Source organism: Lepus europaeus, chromosome 10 (assembly GCF_033115175.1).
Source record: "Lepus europaeus isolate LE1 chromosome 10, mLepTim1.pri, whole genome shotgun sequence".
In the NCBI taxonomy this organism is placed as follows: Eukaryota; Metazoa; Chordata; class Mammalia; order Lagomorpha; family Leporidae; genus Lepus; species Lepus europaeus.
In genome coordinates, this window is record NC_084836.1 from 111856074 (window position 1) to 111869148 (window position 13075).

Here is a 13075-nt window from a genome sequence, read left to right on the forward strand (position 1 = left end):
GCCAGGAGCTTCTCTCAGGTCTCCCACGTGGGTGCAGGGGCCCAAGCACTTGGACCGTCTTCCACTGCTTTCCCAGGCCACTAGCAGGGAGCTGGATCATAAGTGGAGCAGCTGTTGCCCATATAGGATGCCACACTGCAGGCTGAGGTTTAACCTACTACACCATGGTGCCAGCCCGACACTTTCTTATAAAATTAAATACACCACCTCTTTAACCCAGCAATTCCACATGCCTACAGGATATGATAGATACATGTCTACATTCTAACTTGTACAGACAACACTATCGTTCTTAGTAAGAAAACTTCAAAGAGTTCAGATGTGCATCGGCAGAATACATAAAAACAAAAAACTGCTACTACATGCAAGAACAGGAATGATTCTCCAAAACCATCTTCCCATGAAAGAAGCCTCACACAAAAATCACGCATGTGATAATTTCATTTATAGATTTAGTTCTGGAACATTAGAGGGAAAAAAAAAAAAACCAGAACAGTAGAACAGTGGTCATCTCTGGAAAGTGGAGGGGAGGCAGGGGTTAAATAGGGGGAGACATTAGCCAACTTTTTTGGGGTTTCAGGAATGTTACATGGGTGTATGCATTTGTCACAATTCAATGTGCACGTCAGGTTCACTTATTTCACTGGATGTGAGTTTCACATCAGAAAAAAAAATGTAAACATGGAACCCCAGTTAATGAAATGCATGCTTGAATTATTATTATTATTTTTTTAAGATTTATTTATTTGAGAGGTAGAGTTACATACAGTGAGAGGCAGAGACAGAGAGAAAGGTCTTCCATACGCTGGTTCACTCCCCAAATTGCCGCAGCCAGGAGCCAAGACTTCTTCCAGGTCTCCCGTGTGGGAGCAGGGGCCCAAGTACCTGGGCAATCCTCCACTGCTTTCCCAGGCCACAGCAGAGAGCTGGATCGGAAGAGGAGCAGCCAGGACTCGAACCGGCGCCCATCGGGGATGCCAGTGCTGCAGCACTGGCCCCATGCTAAATTATTCAGGGAAGTTGAATTATGTCTACAATTTACATTGAGATGCAGCAAACATAAGATGGATGCATGGGCAGATCTGCGATAAAACTCGAGTATGGTAAAATGTTAGTGGTAGAATCTAGGTGATGGGCAAAAATATGCTCACCGTATCAGGTGCTCATTCTTTCAAGTCTGAAAAGTTGCATGACAAAAGGGCCAATGGGGAGCTGGCTCGGGTTAGGACGGGGTACCTGCGGCCACTGGAAACCGAGGAAGGCATGAGCCCCACTCTGTGACCTCGCAAAAATGACCTTTTTCAGTTACTTTCCTCAGATATTAAGTGGACACACGGTAGTGGTATCGCTCCCTATTAATATGCACCTCCGGCGGTGCAAGCATCTGGACGGCAGTGGCTTCTCAAGCGAGCTCCCTGCCTCGCCACTACCCGCTTTGGTGTCACCTCAGCGCCCCCTCAAACCCACTAGACCAGACGGGGATCAGGCAGCCTGACAAGTGGGCAGCTCTGGTAACCGCAGTCGGGTTTCCGGGACGACACCGGAAGTCACTTCTCATGCGCCCTTCCTATTGGATGCCGGCCTTTCATGGGGGCGGGAGCTGCTGGGAGGCGGAAGCAGCCGCTGGCATGGCGGCGGCCATGCCGCTCGCTCTGCTGGTGCTGCTGTTCCTGGGGCCAGGCGGCTGGAGCCAGGCAGAGCCCCCACGCGACACCCTGCGGGAGGAGCTCGTTATCACCCCGCTGCCTTCCGGGGACGTGGCCGCCACCTTCCAGTTCCGCACGCGCTGGGATTCGGAGCTGCAGAGGGAACGAGGTGTGCAGGCGATATCTGGCCGCAGAAAGATCTCTGTGGCACCTGCTTGGCGGGTGGGAGGTGACGGCGAGCCTTGGGCGCGGGTCCCGACGGGAGGGGTCGTCGCTCATCTGCTCCCTCTTCCCCAGCGTCTCATTACAGGCTCTTCCCCAAAGCCCTGGGGCAGCTGATCGCCAAGTATTCTCTCCGCGAGCTGCACTTGTCGTTCACGCAGGGCTTTTGGAGGACCCGATACTGGGGGTCCCCCTTCCTGCAGGCCCCATCAGGCGCAGAGCTCTGGGTCTGGTTCCAGGACACTGTCACTGAGTGAGTGGCCACCTCGGGTCCTGTTGCAGGTCACGGAGGGGGTGGGCAGCAGTTCCGGTCCGCGCGACTCCGTGGGATTAGAGCCTTGCTGGGAATAAGAAATGGTATCACCAGGGAGTGGCATCCTCTGGTTTGCCGAATAAGCTTCCTTCCCCTGATGCTTCTAGATGATGAGGTACCATCAGATGTGAAACGACTGACGTGTGTTTGGATGTTAAAACAGCAGGAAACAGGCAATCTGGACAGCTTTCTAAAAGGCGGTCATGCATTTTATTTTTAATTTTTAAAATGTAAGGAGACATAGAAATCCTCATCTCCTAGTTCGCTCTCAAATATGCACAACAGCTGGGGCTGAACCTGGCTGAAGCCAGTAGCTTGTAGCTCAGTCTCGGTCTTCCAGGTGAGCGGCAGGGACCCAGGTACCTAAGCTGTCACCTGTTGTCTCCCAGCGTGTGCATTGGCAGGAAGCTGGAGTCAGCAGCAGAGCCAGGACTTGAAGCCAGGACTCTGATGTGGGATGTGGGCATTTGCAGTGGTGTTTTAACCACCGCCTTTGTGCCCAACCCCATACTTTTAAAGGTAATGTGTTGGCCCACAGGATGCTAGGTTTCTGTATTTGAGGGATTATTTTGGTTGGGAGAGGGGCAGGGCTAGTAACTGCTCTTGTACTCAGTGACTGCTCTGCTGTCCTGGAGTAGGACTGTTCTATGCAGAAGTTACCAATGTGTGCCTCATGAGTAAGGGGTAAACACATTGTTAGAGGCCCAGGGATGGGAACTGCATCTGGCTTCCTCCTAGCCCTGCCACAGGAAATCAATAGGGCAGGTGTCGTCAATTTTAGGGCAGTAGTGGTAGGGCCTGGAGGCTGGAGAGGCCAGCCGCTGGTGGGACCAGGGCTCCAGCGTGCTCAGGCTCTCGGTTTTCGGGAGACCAAGAACCTGGAATGTACTGTGAACATGGGAAAACTTATGTATCAGCAAGTAATTTACACATTTTTAAAATGCTGTGTTGGTCCACGTTAGGCGTTTCAATGGAAGTATAATTATGGTTTGGGTGGAACTTTGGGGCTTCAGTCTTTATTTTAGGCTTAAGGATGGGAGTGATTGAAAAGCTGTGAACGGCGGATTATCAGAAACCGCAGCCGGCACTGAGGCGTTGTCAGAGGAGGAGCAGCCGGTGGCCTTCGCCTTCCGAGGAGGCTGTCTCTCTGCCTGAGCTCTGGCACTCTTCATTTTTCTTTTTTCTATCTGCTCTGCTGTCCCTGTCTCTCCTTCACCCCTTATTGCCTACAATGTTGCAAATTCTAGTACTTACTCAATTTATTACTTGTAGTACTAATTAGGGAGCAGATCCCTTTTGATATTCCTCTAAGAACACAATTAACTTGATGTTTTTGCGGGGTCCTAGAATGGGGGCCTTCCCCTTGTTCAGTGAAGTTTTTGATAGCAGACCGCCCAGTGAAGTTTTTGATAGCAGACCGCCCCCATGGTCTGAGCCCGAGGCGTAGGACCAGGGCTTGCCTCCCTGCCCAGGGTATTCACAGGGGAAGTGGGCTGCTTTGTCCAGCTGGCACGCACAGGAGGATCAGGGAACTGAGCTCAGCTCTGAGCTGTGGGTGCCATCCTGGTGGTGTGGGGGAACAGAGATGACCCAGAACAGCCCGTGTCCTCAAGGTGCTCCCAGCCCATTTGGGAATCGGGGATGCTCAGGACAGGATCCTGGTGCCATCTCCCAGGAGGGACTGCACAGCGTGGAGGGGGTCGTGCTGGAGGAGGGGCTGGGACTGGAGCTGCACCTTGGAGTGGGCAGAGAAGAGTGAGCGGGGCAAGGAGAGTCTTAGCAAAGACATGGGGGGTGCAGGGATGCCCAGAGGAGCGTGAGGAGGAGGTGATAGGTAGGGGAGACCAGGACGTGGACTGAGTGATGTCCTGGCTCCATCTGGCCTTGCCAGTGAGCGTGCAGCCTCCTGCTACCGTGCGCTTGGCAGCCAGCTGCAGGCTGGGAGGGAGGGAGGGGGCAGCCCGGGCCAGCGAGTGGGTTTGTGTTTCCTCCAGCGTGGATAAGTCGTGGAAGGAGCTCAGTAACGTCCTCTCGGGCATCTTCTGCGCCTCTCTCAACTTCATCGACTCCACCAACACAGTCACTCCCACGGCCTCCTTCAAGCCCCTGGGGCTGGCCAATGGTGAGATAGCCCTGGGCCCTTGCCCTCTACACCGCCTGCCCACACTGTGGCCTCTTGGCCCCTTGGTCTCCTCCCTCCCTGGCTTGGGCTCCATCCTCAAGCCCCGGGTTTGCAGGCCCCAGCAGAAGTTTTCCAGAGCCTGTGCTGTCCCCGCATGGCCTCCTTCTCGGGGGACGGAGGCCGAGTCCCAGCCGCGACTGTCGGGTGGGCGGGGAGCACGTGGGGCCGCTGTCACCTGTGGACTGTGGGGACAGCCCCGTGTCTCCCGCAGACACTGACCACTACTTCCTGCGCTATGCCGTGCTGCCGCGGGAGGTTGTCTGCACCGAGAACCTCACCCCGTGGAAGAAGCTGCTGCCCTGTAGTTCCAAGGTGAGGCCAAGTGTGGGCAGGGCTGGGGTACCAGGGTGGGGAGCGAATCGGCAGACGCCCCCTGACAGGCTGGCAGCCGGGGCATCGGAGCGAACCTGCTCCAAGCCAGGCTCGCCCCGCAGGGTGCTGCCTCTCATCTCGTCTCAACCTCCTCCAGGCCGGCCTCTCTGTGCTGCTGAAGGCGGACCGCTTGTTCCACACCAGCTACCACTCCCAGGCCGTGCACATCCGCCCCATTTGCAGAGTAGGTCGTGGGGGACGGGGACGGGGCAGAGGTGCCATCCGGGGGCTCTGGGGGAAAGTGCAGGAACAGACATGGCCCATTTTCTGGCTCGGGCTGCGCAGGAAGTGGTAGATGGGGCAACGATTATTTGGCCGCACACCGGGAAAGGTTGCCTGGTGAGCACTCAGTACATCTTTGTCGTGGAGCACTGTGGTTGAAAACAGTAGTGGTGCGGGTGCAGTGCCAGCCCGGTCCCTGGCCAGCTGGCCCAAGCTGGGCAAACGTGTTGTCTTCCTTGGCCTGGTTTCCTCCCCTGTCACACGAGCATAGTAGAGTCAGCTCCCAGGGTTGTTGGGATCGTTCATCAAGTTGAAGCCCATAAAGCTGTCAGCAGGGTCTAGCACAGGTCACGTGCTCCGTAGTGACTGATAGCAAATCGATGGGTGTGAGATAAATGAGGGATTGAGTCCAGGCAGGAGCCCCTGGGGCGCCCTCACCTCCGCCGTCTGGCCCTCGTGGTAGAATGCACGCTGCACCCGCGTCTCCTGGGAGCTGAGGCAGACCCTCTCGGTTGTCTTTGATGCCTTCATCACGGGGCAGGGGAAGAAAGGTAAGCTGTGCCCGCCCCGCCCCGCCCCGCCCCCGCTGTGTGCACGAGGCCTAACCCCGGCCCCTGCTCAGCCTCCTGTCTGCTCCTCAGAGTGGTCCCTGTTCCGGATGTTCTCCCGAACCCTCACCGAGCCCTGCCCCCTGGCTTCAGAGAGCCGAGTGTATGTGGACATCACCAGCTACAACCAGGTACCAGGGTCTCCGGCCAACACCCGCTCTCCCAGGCCAGCCTGCCCCCTGCTTGCTTGTCAGCCCTGCTTTGTGTCCTCAGAACAATGAGCCGTTGGAGGTGAGCCCTCCCCCCACCACCACGTACCAGGACGTCATCCTGGGCAGCCGGAAGACCTATGCAGTCTATGACCTGCTCGACACAGCGCTGATCAACAGCTCCCGCAACCTCAACCTCCAGCTCAAGTGGAAGAGACCCCCAGAGAGCGGTGAGTGGGGCGGGGGAAGGGGCTGCAGACACTGCTCGAAGTGGGGCTCCCAGCCCCGTCTGCTGAGAGCACAAGGATGTGTTTAGGGTCAGGTCTCTGGGTCAGGAGCTCCCGACTCTAACTTCACCCGCTCCGTGCTGTCTGGGCAGATTCCTAGCCCCTTGGAGCCTTAGTGTCCACATCTGAAAAGCAGGACAGTAAGACCTAATGGATTGGGTGAGATGAAAATTAATGGGCCAGCGCCGCAGCTCACTAGGCTAATCCTCCGCCTGCGGTGCCGGCACTCCGGGTTCTAGTCCCAGTTGGGGCGCCGGGTACTAGTCCCAGTTGCCCCTCTTCCAGTCCAGCTCTCTGCTATGGCCCGGGAAGGCAGTGGAGGATGGCCCAAGTGCTTGGGCCCTGTACCCACATGGGAGACCAGGAGGAAGCACCTGGCTCCTGGCTTTGGATTGGCGCAGTGTTGGCCATAGTGTCCATTAGGGGAGTGAACCAACAGAAAAGGAAGACCTTTCTCTCTGTCTCTCTCTCACTGTCTAACTCTGCCTGTCAAAAAAAAAAAAAAAAAAGAAAGAAAGAAAATTAATGTAAAACATGGAGTTTGTTCATGTAGACATCAACCAAATATTTTTCAATTCAACCAAATGCAAATACCTTTTTTTTTTTTTTTTTGTATGTGTCTCAACATTAGGAACGTAGTAATTCTTCCCACCCTCCCATTCTCCCTCCCACTCCCCCCACCAAATACTTTGGAAACCTTCACTGTGCACCAGGTATACAGTGGTGAATAAGACAGAAGTCACTGCATTCATGAAATGTGTCGGGCCGGCACTGTGGCTCAGGGGGCTGGCCCCGCGGTGGGACACCCACACCCCCTGTTGGAGAGCCTGGTTCAAGTGCTGGCTAGTCCGCTCTGACCCACCTCTCTGCTGCTGCTGCATCCTGGGAGGTAGCAGGTGATGGCTCAAGTACTCGAGTCCCTGCCACCTCTGTGAGAGACCCAGATGGAGCTTTAGGCTCCTGACTTTGCTATGGCCCAGTCCTGGCTGGGGAGGGTACTTGGGGAGTGAACCCATGGATGGAAGATCTCTCTCTCTCTGTCACTCTGCTTTCAAACGAATCAATTTTTTTTTTTTTTTTTTTAAAGAAGCATGTTCACTAGCTGAGCCAGGCATTAGGTAATTCACTGTGATCGTGTTCAGTGCTAGCAAGGAAAAGGGCGAGACAGCCCAAGAGCACCTGGGCCACAGTGTTGGGCGCATGCGCTCTTAGTAAATGCTCGTGGTAGCACCCCCATTCTCCTGTCACCTGTGGGCTGGGGAGGATGAGGGGGATTCCAGACTCTGGTCTCCCTGTTCTAAGGGCGGGACTTTCGCCATCTACTCCGTGGCCTGGGACTCGGAACGTGGCCCAGGGGGTTGGGTGGCGGTGCCCCTTGCTTGAGGAACGATTAACTGTCGACTTTGCCCCACACAGAGGCCCCGCCGGTGCCCTTCCTGCACGCCCAGCGCTACGTGAGTGGCTACGGGCTGCAGAAGGGGGAGCTGAGCACCCTGCTCTACAACACCCACCCGTACCGCGCCTTCCCTGTGCTGCTGCTGGACACCGTGCCCTGGTACCTGCGGCTCTACGTGCACACGCTCACCATCACGTCCAAGGGCAAGGAGAACAAACCAAGTGAGGAGCTGAGTCCCGAGCCAGGGCCCCCAGCCCCCTGACTCATTCTCTCTCTAGGTCCACCAAACCCACTTCTCATCCTCTGAAAAACTGCAGAGGCACAGAGTCAGGTTTAGTTCCAGAAGTGATCGATGAAGCAAAAATAATGAACACGCAGAGCGCTGGTGCTTCTGATAGGGCTGTGTGTGGGCAGCAGCTCCCGCGTTCTCACTCAGCTTCTGCAGCCGCTCAGCTCTGGGCTCTGTGCCGAGTCGTAGGCTCTTCAGGGCAGAGGAGGGGGTGGCGAGAGCCGGGAAGACCGCCGAGCGAGTGGATGGTTGTGTGCCTCCTTGCCCTGGGTGAAGGGGTGTGGTGTAAGAATTCCTCTCCATGTTCTATCATCTTTCTAAGGAGAGGTTCGTGTTTGCTGAGTGCTTTCTCTCGAGTGCCAGGCATGCCTCTCCCGTTAGGCACTTGTTTTTCTTAGGTGTGGGAGGAAACTAATAATATGGGAAAGGCTTTTTAAGAAGAGATTTTATCTCCTCCCGAGCAGCCCAGGTCTTCTTTAAATCGCTCTGTTGTTTTCCCTTTTTTCAAACCCGTGGTTAACAGTTTTATTGTTTTAGCACCATTTTTGTAACCCCTTCAGAATCTATTCCAAGCGTGCTATCTATGTGTTCTGTAGGGTTTTCTGTTGTGTTTTGCTTTTGACCCTTTAGTGTGGGAAATTTCAAACACATAGCCACATGGGCCAGGCTTGTGAACCCCACGTGCCCTACCTGCAGCTCCAGGGGCTCCGGCTTCCTGTCAGTGTTGTTCGTTCCCCTTCTCTTTGGATATATTTGCTCTAAGGTTGCAATCATGTCATTCCCACTCCGGTTTTCCCCTTTGATCTCCTGTTTGTAATTGGTTTGAACTGGATCTACACAAGGGCTCACATTACATTTTCTGGGTCTGTCTCTGAAGTTCCTTTCTCCGTGGGAGTGAGTAGGTGGATTTTTTAGGGTGGTTGTGGGTTTACAGAAACACTGAGCAGAAAGGACAGGGTACCCGTGTGCTCCTCCCCCCGCCAGCGTCCGTCACGGCCCATGTCTTGCATCGGTGTGATGCTCCTGTCCGTGTTCAGCTGTGACAGCTCCCATGCCCTTTGTCTTTTTCAGGGCTACTTATTTTTTGGAGAAAACTGGGTCACTTGTCTAGAACGTTCCACATTCTGGATTTGCCCTTGTGCTGGCGTTGGACATGCCCTTCCGTTCCCTGCATTTCGTAGGCATTGGTGGTTACATTTAGAAACTTGATTAGATTTCTGTCCCATATTTTTGGCAAGAGTTATTCCCAGGTGGTTCTGTGAACTTCCTGCACAGTCCATCAGGCGTGCGGTGTCTGGTGCCCCAGTTTCAGTGATGTGAAGATGGATCGAGTGCTGACTGTGTCCTGGGACCGCTGCCCAGGACATGGCCTCTCTGTCTGAGACTGCTTCCTCCCCTAGACTGCCGGGAAGAGGGAGGCCCCAGGCAAGCAGTGGGGGTGGCAGGTGTAAGTACGCTGGCCCCGGGAGACAGGTGTGGGCGGCCCTTGTCTGTGTCCAGGTTACATCCACTACCAGCCTGCCCGGGACCGCCTGCAGCCCCACCTCCTGGAGATGCTCATCCAGCTGCCCGCCAGCTCGGTCACCAAGGTCTCCATCCAGTTTGAGCGGGCCCTGCTCAAGTGGACCGAGTACACCCCAGACCCCAACCACGGCTTCTATGTCAGGTGGGCTCTACCCCCGCTGCCCCTGCCCTCCGGTCCCACCCTTTCTGCCGCTCGCCCCTTGGTGGAGGGGACGAGGAGCCTGAGCCGTCTGTTTCTCTGCAGCCCGTCTGTCCTCAGTGCCCTCGTGCCCAGCGTGGTGGCAGCCACGCCCGCGGACTGGGAAGAGAGCCCCCTCTTCAGTACCCTGTAAGTGTGGCCACACCCCTGCCTTCTGTCCTGGGCCCCCGGGGCTGGGCAGGCCCTCCCAGAGCGTGGTGTGGATTCAGCTCAGTCTCATAAGAACCCCAGCGGCCCGTGCTTGTAAAGGCTGCAGAGTGATTCTCAGATGCTTCTAGAATAAACCAGAATGGCAGCACTCCTGGCCTGCATTTCCTCACTGCTTCTCTTGACAAATCTTCCATGGAGCACCTGCCACGTGCTAGGCTTGGAGAGCCCTGAGTGGACAAAGCAGACTCACCCCGGCCCGCTCCTACAGGGCACATTCTGGGGAGTAGGGAGTCATCTAGCGGGTTATCCGGGAAGGCTTCTTTGAGGAGGCGGCATTTAGGCTGACAGCAGGCAAAGAGGCAGCCGTGCAAGCAGCTCCCCTTCCTCCACGCACACCCGGGGCTGCTCCACTCTGATCAGTCGTAGGTGTGGAGCTTTCAAGTCAGACGCCTGCCTTTGGGAGGTTTTAGAGGCCAAGGGAGCTTTGAAAACCCGTGGCATGGAGCCCGGGCCATGTGCAGCTGCGGGATGAGGCTGGGGGCGTGGGAGGAGTGGCCACTCTGCCTCACTCTCCCTCTGCGCCCCAGGTTCCCGGTCTCCGACGGCTCCAGCTACTTCGTGCGACTGTACACAGAGCCGCTGCTGGTGAGCCTGCCCACGCCGGACTTCAGCATGCCTTACAACGTGATCTGCCTCACGTGCACCGTGGTGGCCGTGTGCTACGGCTCCTTCTACAACCTCCTCACCAGGACCTTCCACATTGAGGAGCCCAGCACCGGCGGCCTGGCCAAGAGGCTGGCCAACCTGATCCGGCGCGTGCGCGGCGTGCCCCCGCTCTGAGGCCCGCGCAGCTGCACCTGCTCGCTCTCCGGGGAGGGGCGTGCCCACGCCGAGGGCTCTTTCTGCCACTTGCTCGCCCCCGTGTTGGCTTTGGAACCAGACTGTCCCCGGAGCAGGCCAGGGCCTAGGGCTGCGCTGTCCATCCCTGGTCGTGAGCCCAGCGTGGGTCTGAAGCCAGATGGACTGGCAGGAAGAACCCGGTTCCTCCGCGGTAGCAGCCGCATTTTCACTGCTGTAACCAGGAGTGGGCACGGCCTGGACGGTTCCGCCCCGCCGCCGCAGGGCCGGGTGGCGGGAGTGCAGTGGAGCCTCACTGTGTGGGGGTGCTGCTTCCTGCTCATGGAATAAAAAGGGGCCCCTCCTACCCCCGCAGGAAGTTTCTTGTCTGCTCCCCCTCCCCCACCCCACCTCCCTTCATCTGATTGTGATTCCCAGGATTCCGGGAGTCTGGCGGGAGTGTTTCTGAGCAAGGACTCCCTGCCCACAAGAATGAGTCTCACTGCTTTCGGGGGCTCTGGAAGCCGCTCCCCACCCCTACGGCTAGCGCGGAGAGGGCCCTGCACCGCTGGCCCAGCCTGTGGTTTTCAGCAGCTCCCAGGAGGTTGTGGGAGGTCCCCAGACCACCCTGAAGCTGGCTCCCGCCCCTGCCTGCTTCCCCTTCTAGGGTTACAGGGACCCCTGCCTGGGCTCCTGTAAAACGGACCCCTAGGTGATGCCCCCACTGCCGCTTCCATTGGCTTCCCTGGCACCCCTGAGTGACTTGTTCCCTCCCACCCTGCCCCATGCCCTCTTCCATCCTGCAGCTTCGGCTGAGGCCACCCTGTGCTGCCGACTGGCCCCTCCCCCAGCTGCTTAGTTCACTTCCTTAGAAAACCAGGTGAGGCCTTGCTTCCTCCAGGAAGTCTTCCCTGCATGAGGTCCCCCTGCCACTCCGCTACCACAGCTGCCCAGACTTCACAGTTGCTATGCCCTGGCCACTGCGCCCGTGCTGCCCGGAGGCACAGGCTGTCTTTCACCGAGCCCGGCAGGTGGTGAATTGGATGGCTTCAAGCTGTCCTGGGGTGGGATCTGGGCTCCAGGGCAGGCATGGGGCAAGGGTGCCCTCGAAGCCCCAGGAGTGAGTGCAGCAGTGCTGTGGGGTCTGTGGGGCCAGCCTAGACCAGCTGTTCCCAGAGCCCCGGAACAAACAGGAAGGAAAGGTGGGAGCCGTGGGCTGGAGCAGCGTGCTCGAGAGGCATGAATACGCAGGCTGTAAGAGGCACTGCGGTGGCTGGGTGCCCGGAGAAGCTGGGTGGTCTGGGCAGCCTGCAGGTCACCGGTGTCTGCCAGGTCGGGGAGCACGGAGCATGGGCCTGGCTGACTGCACACCAGCTGGTGCCTGGAAGCCGCCTCTGCTTCCACGAGTGTGTAACCTGCGTTGACAAAACCGCGCGTTCTCCGTCCAGCGTCCTCCCTGAGTTCATTCGCTCAGCTGCCTGCTGGGGCAGCCCCACCCGCTGTCTGAGGGCACCTTGAGTCTCCCCCCACACCGCTGACGTGCTTGCCCACAGTCATCTCTGTCAGGGCGACTCGGTCACCTCCGTCTTCCCCCACTCTTCGTCCCATGTCCTGTGCATGCTCGCCTTCACACCACCTCCACGAGGAAGCTGTCGTTGAGGTCTTCCCTGGCCACATCCTGGCTCAGGTTGCTACCCCAGGGCCTGGGCTCACGGTGCAGCAGGCTAAACCCTGCTTGTGACCCCAACATCCTATATGGAGTGTCTTTGAGTTCTGGCTACTCCGCTTCTGATCCAGCTTCCTGCTAATGTGCCTAGGAAGAGTGGAAGAGGGTCCAAGCATGTGAGCCCTGCTGTCTATGTGGGAGATCTGGGTGGGGTTGCTGCATCCTGTATGGTAGAATGAGAAGGCCATGTCAAGATGGCCACTGGCAAGTGAACGTCAGTTACTCAGGAATGACTTTGGAAACCACATGGCAACGGAGCCTGCCTGGCAACAGGCTGTGATTGGATGGCTTGGGAAAATGCCTGGCAACAGGCTGTGATTGGTTAGGGCATAGACCGCCCCTTGACCAATTGGCTGCCTTGGCTATATAAGCTGCTGTACCAACTGAAATAAATGAGTCTGCAGGCTGCTCGCCTCTGGCCCACTGTCACCCGACTCCTGGGGTCTGTGTGGTGACTTCGTGCCTCTTGCCTCCACTGCGCTCCTCCTCTCAGAACAAATCCACAGCAACAGTCCTGGTTTTGGCTTGGCCCAGACCTGGGTGTTGCAATCAGTTGGAGAATGGGCCAGCAGAAGGAAAATCTCTATTTCTTTCTCTGCCCCCACCCCCGCTCCCCCTCCCTCTGTTGCTCTGCCTTTTAAAAAAAGAAAAGAATTTAGGGCTGGCACTGTGGCACCATAGGCTAAGCCTCTGCCTGTGGCACTGGCGCTGGCCCATATGGGTGCCAGTTCATGTCCTGGCTCTGGCTGTCCCACTTCTGACCCAGCTTGCTCCCTATGACCTGCGGAAGCAGTGGAGGTTTGCTAAAGTGCTTGGGCTCCTGCACTCAACTGGAAAACCTGGAAGAAGTTCCTGGCTTTGGATAAGTCCGACCCCAGCTGTTGTGGCCATTTAGGGAGTAAACTAGCAGATGGAAGACCTTTCTGTCTCTCTCTCTCTCTCTGTAACTACAT

General features: G+C 56.9%; 1 protein-coding gene across 1 annotated transcript; it reads left to right on the top strand.

Annotated features, from left to right (window-relative positions):
* Window positions 1–1611: 1611 nt before the first annotated feature.
* On the top strand, window positions 1612–13075 carry PIGT (phosphatidylinositol glycan anchor biosynthesis class T). Its single transcript, XM_062204265.1, has 12 exons — window positions 1612–1815; window positions 1944–2121; window positions 4176–4303; window positions 4575–4675; window positions 4833–4919; window positions 5421–5508; window positions 5599–5696; window positions 5779–5944; window positions 7418–7618; window positions 9187–9352; window positions 9455–9538; window positions 10147–13075. The coding sequence occupies exons 1-12, from the start codon at window positions 1629–1631 to the stop codon at window positions 10397–10399; spliced, it is 1737 nt and encodes a 578-aa protein (XP_062060249.1). The 5' UTR covers window positions 1612–1628; the 3' UTR covers window positions 10400–13075.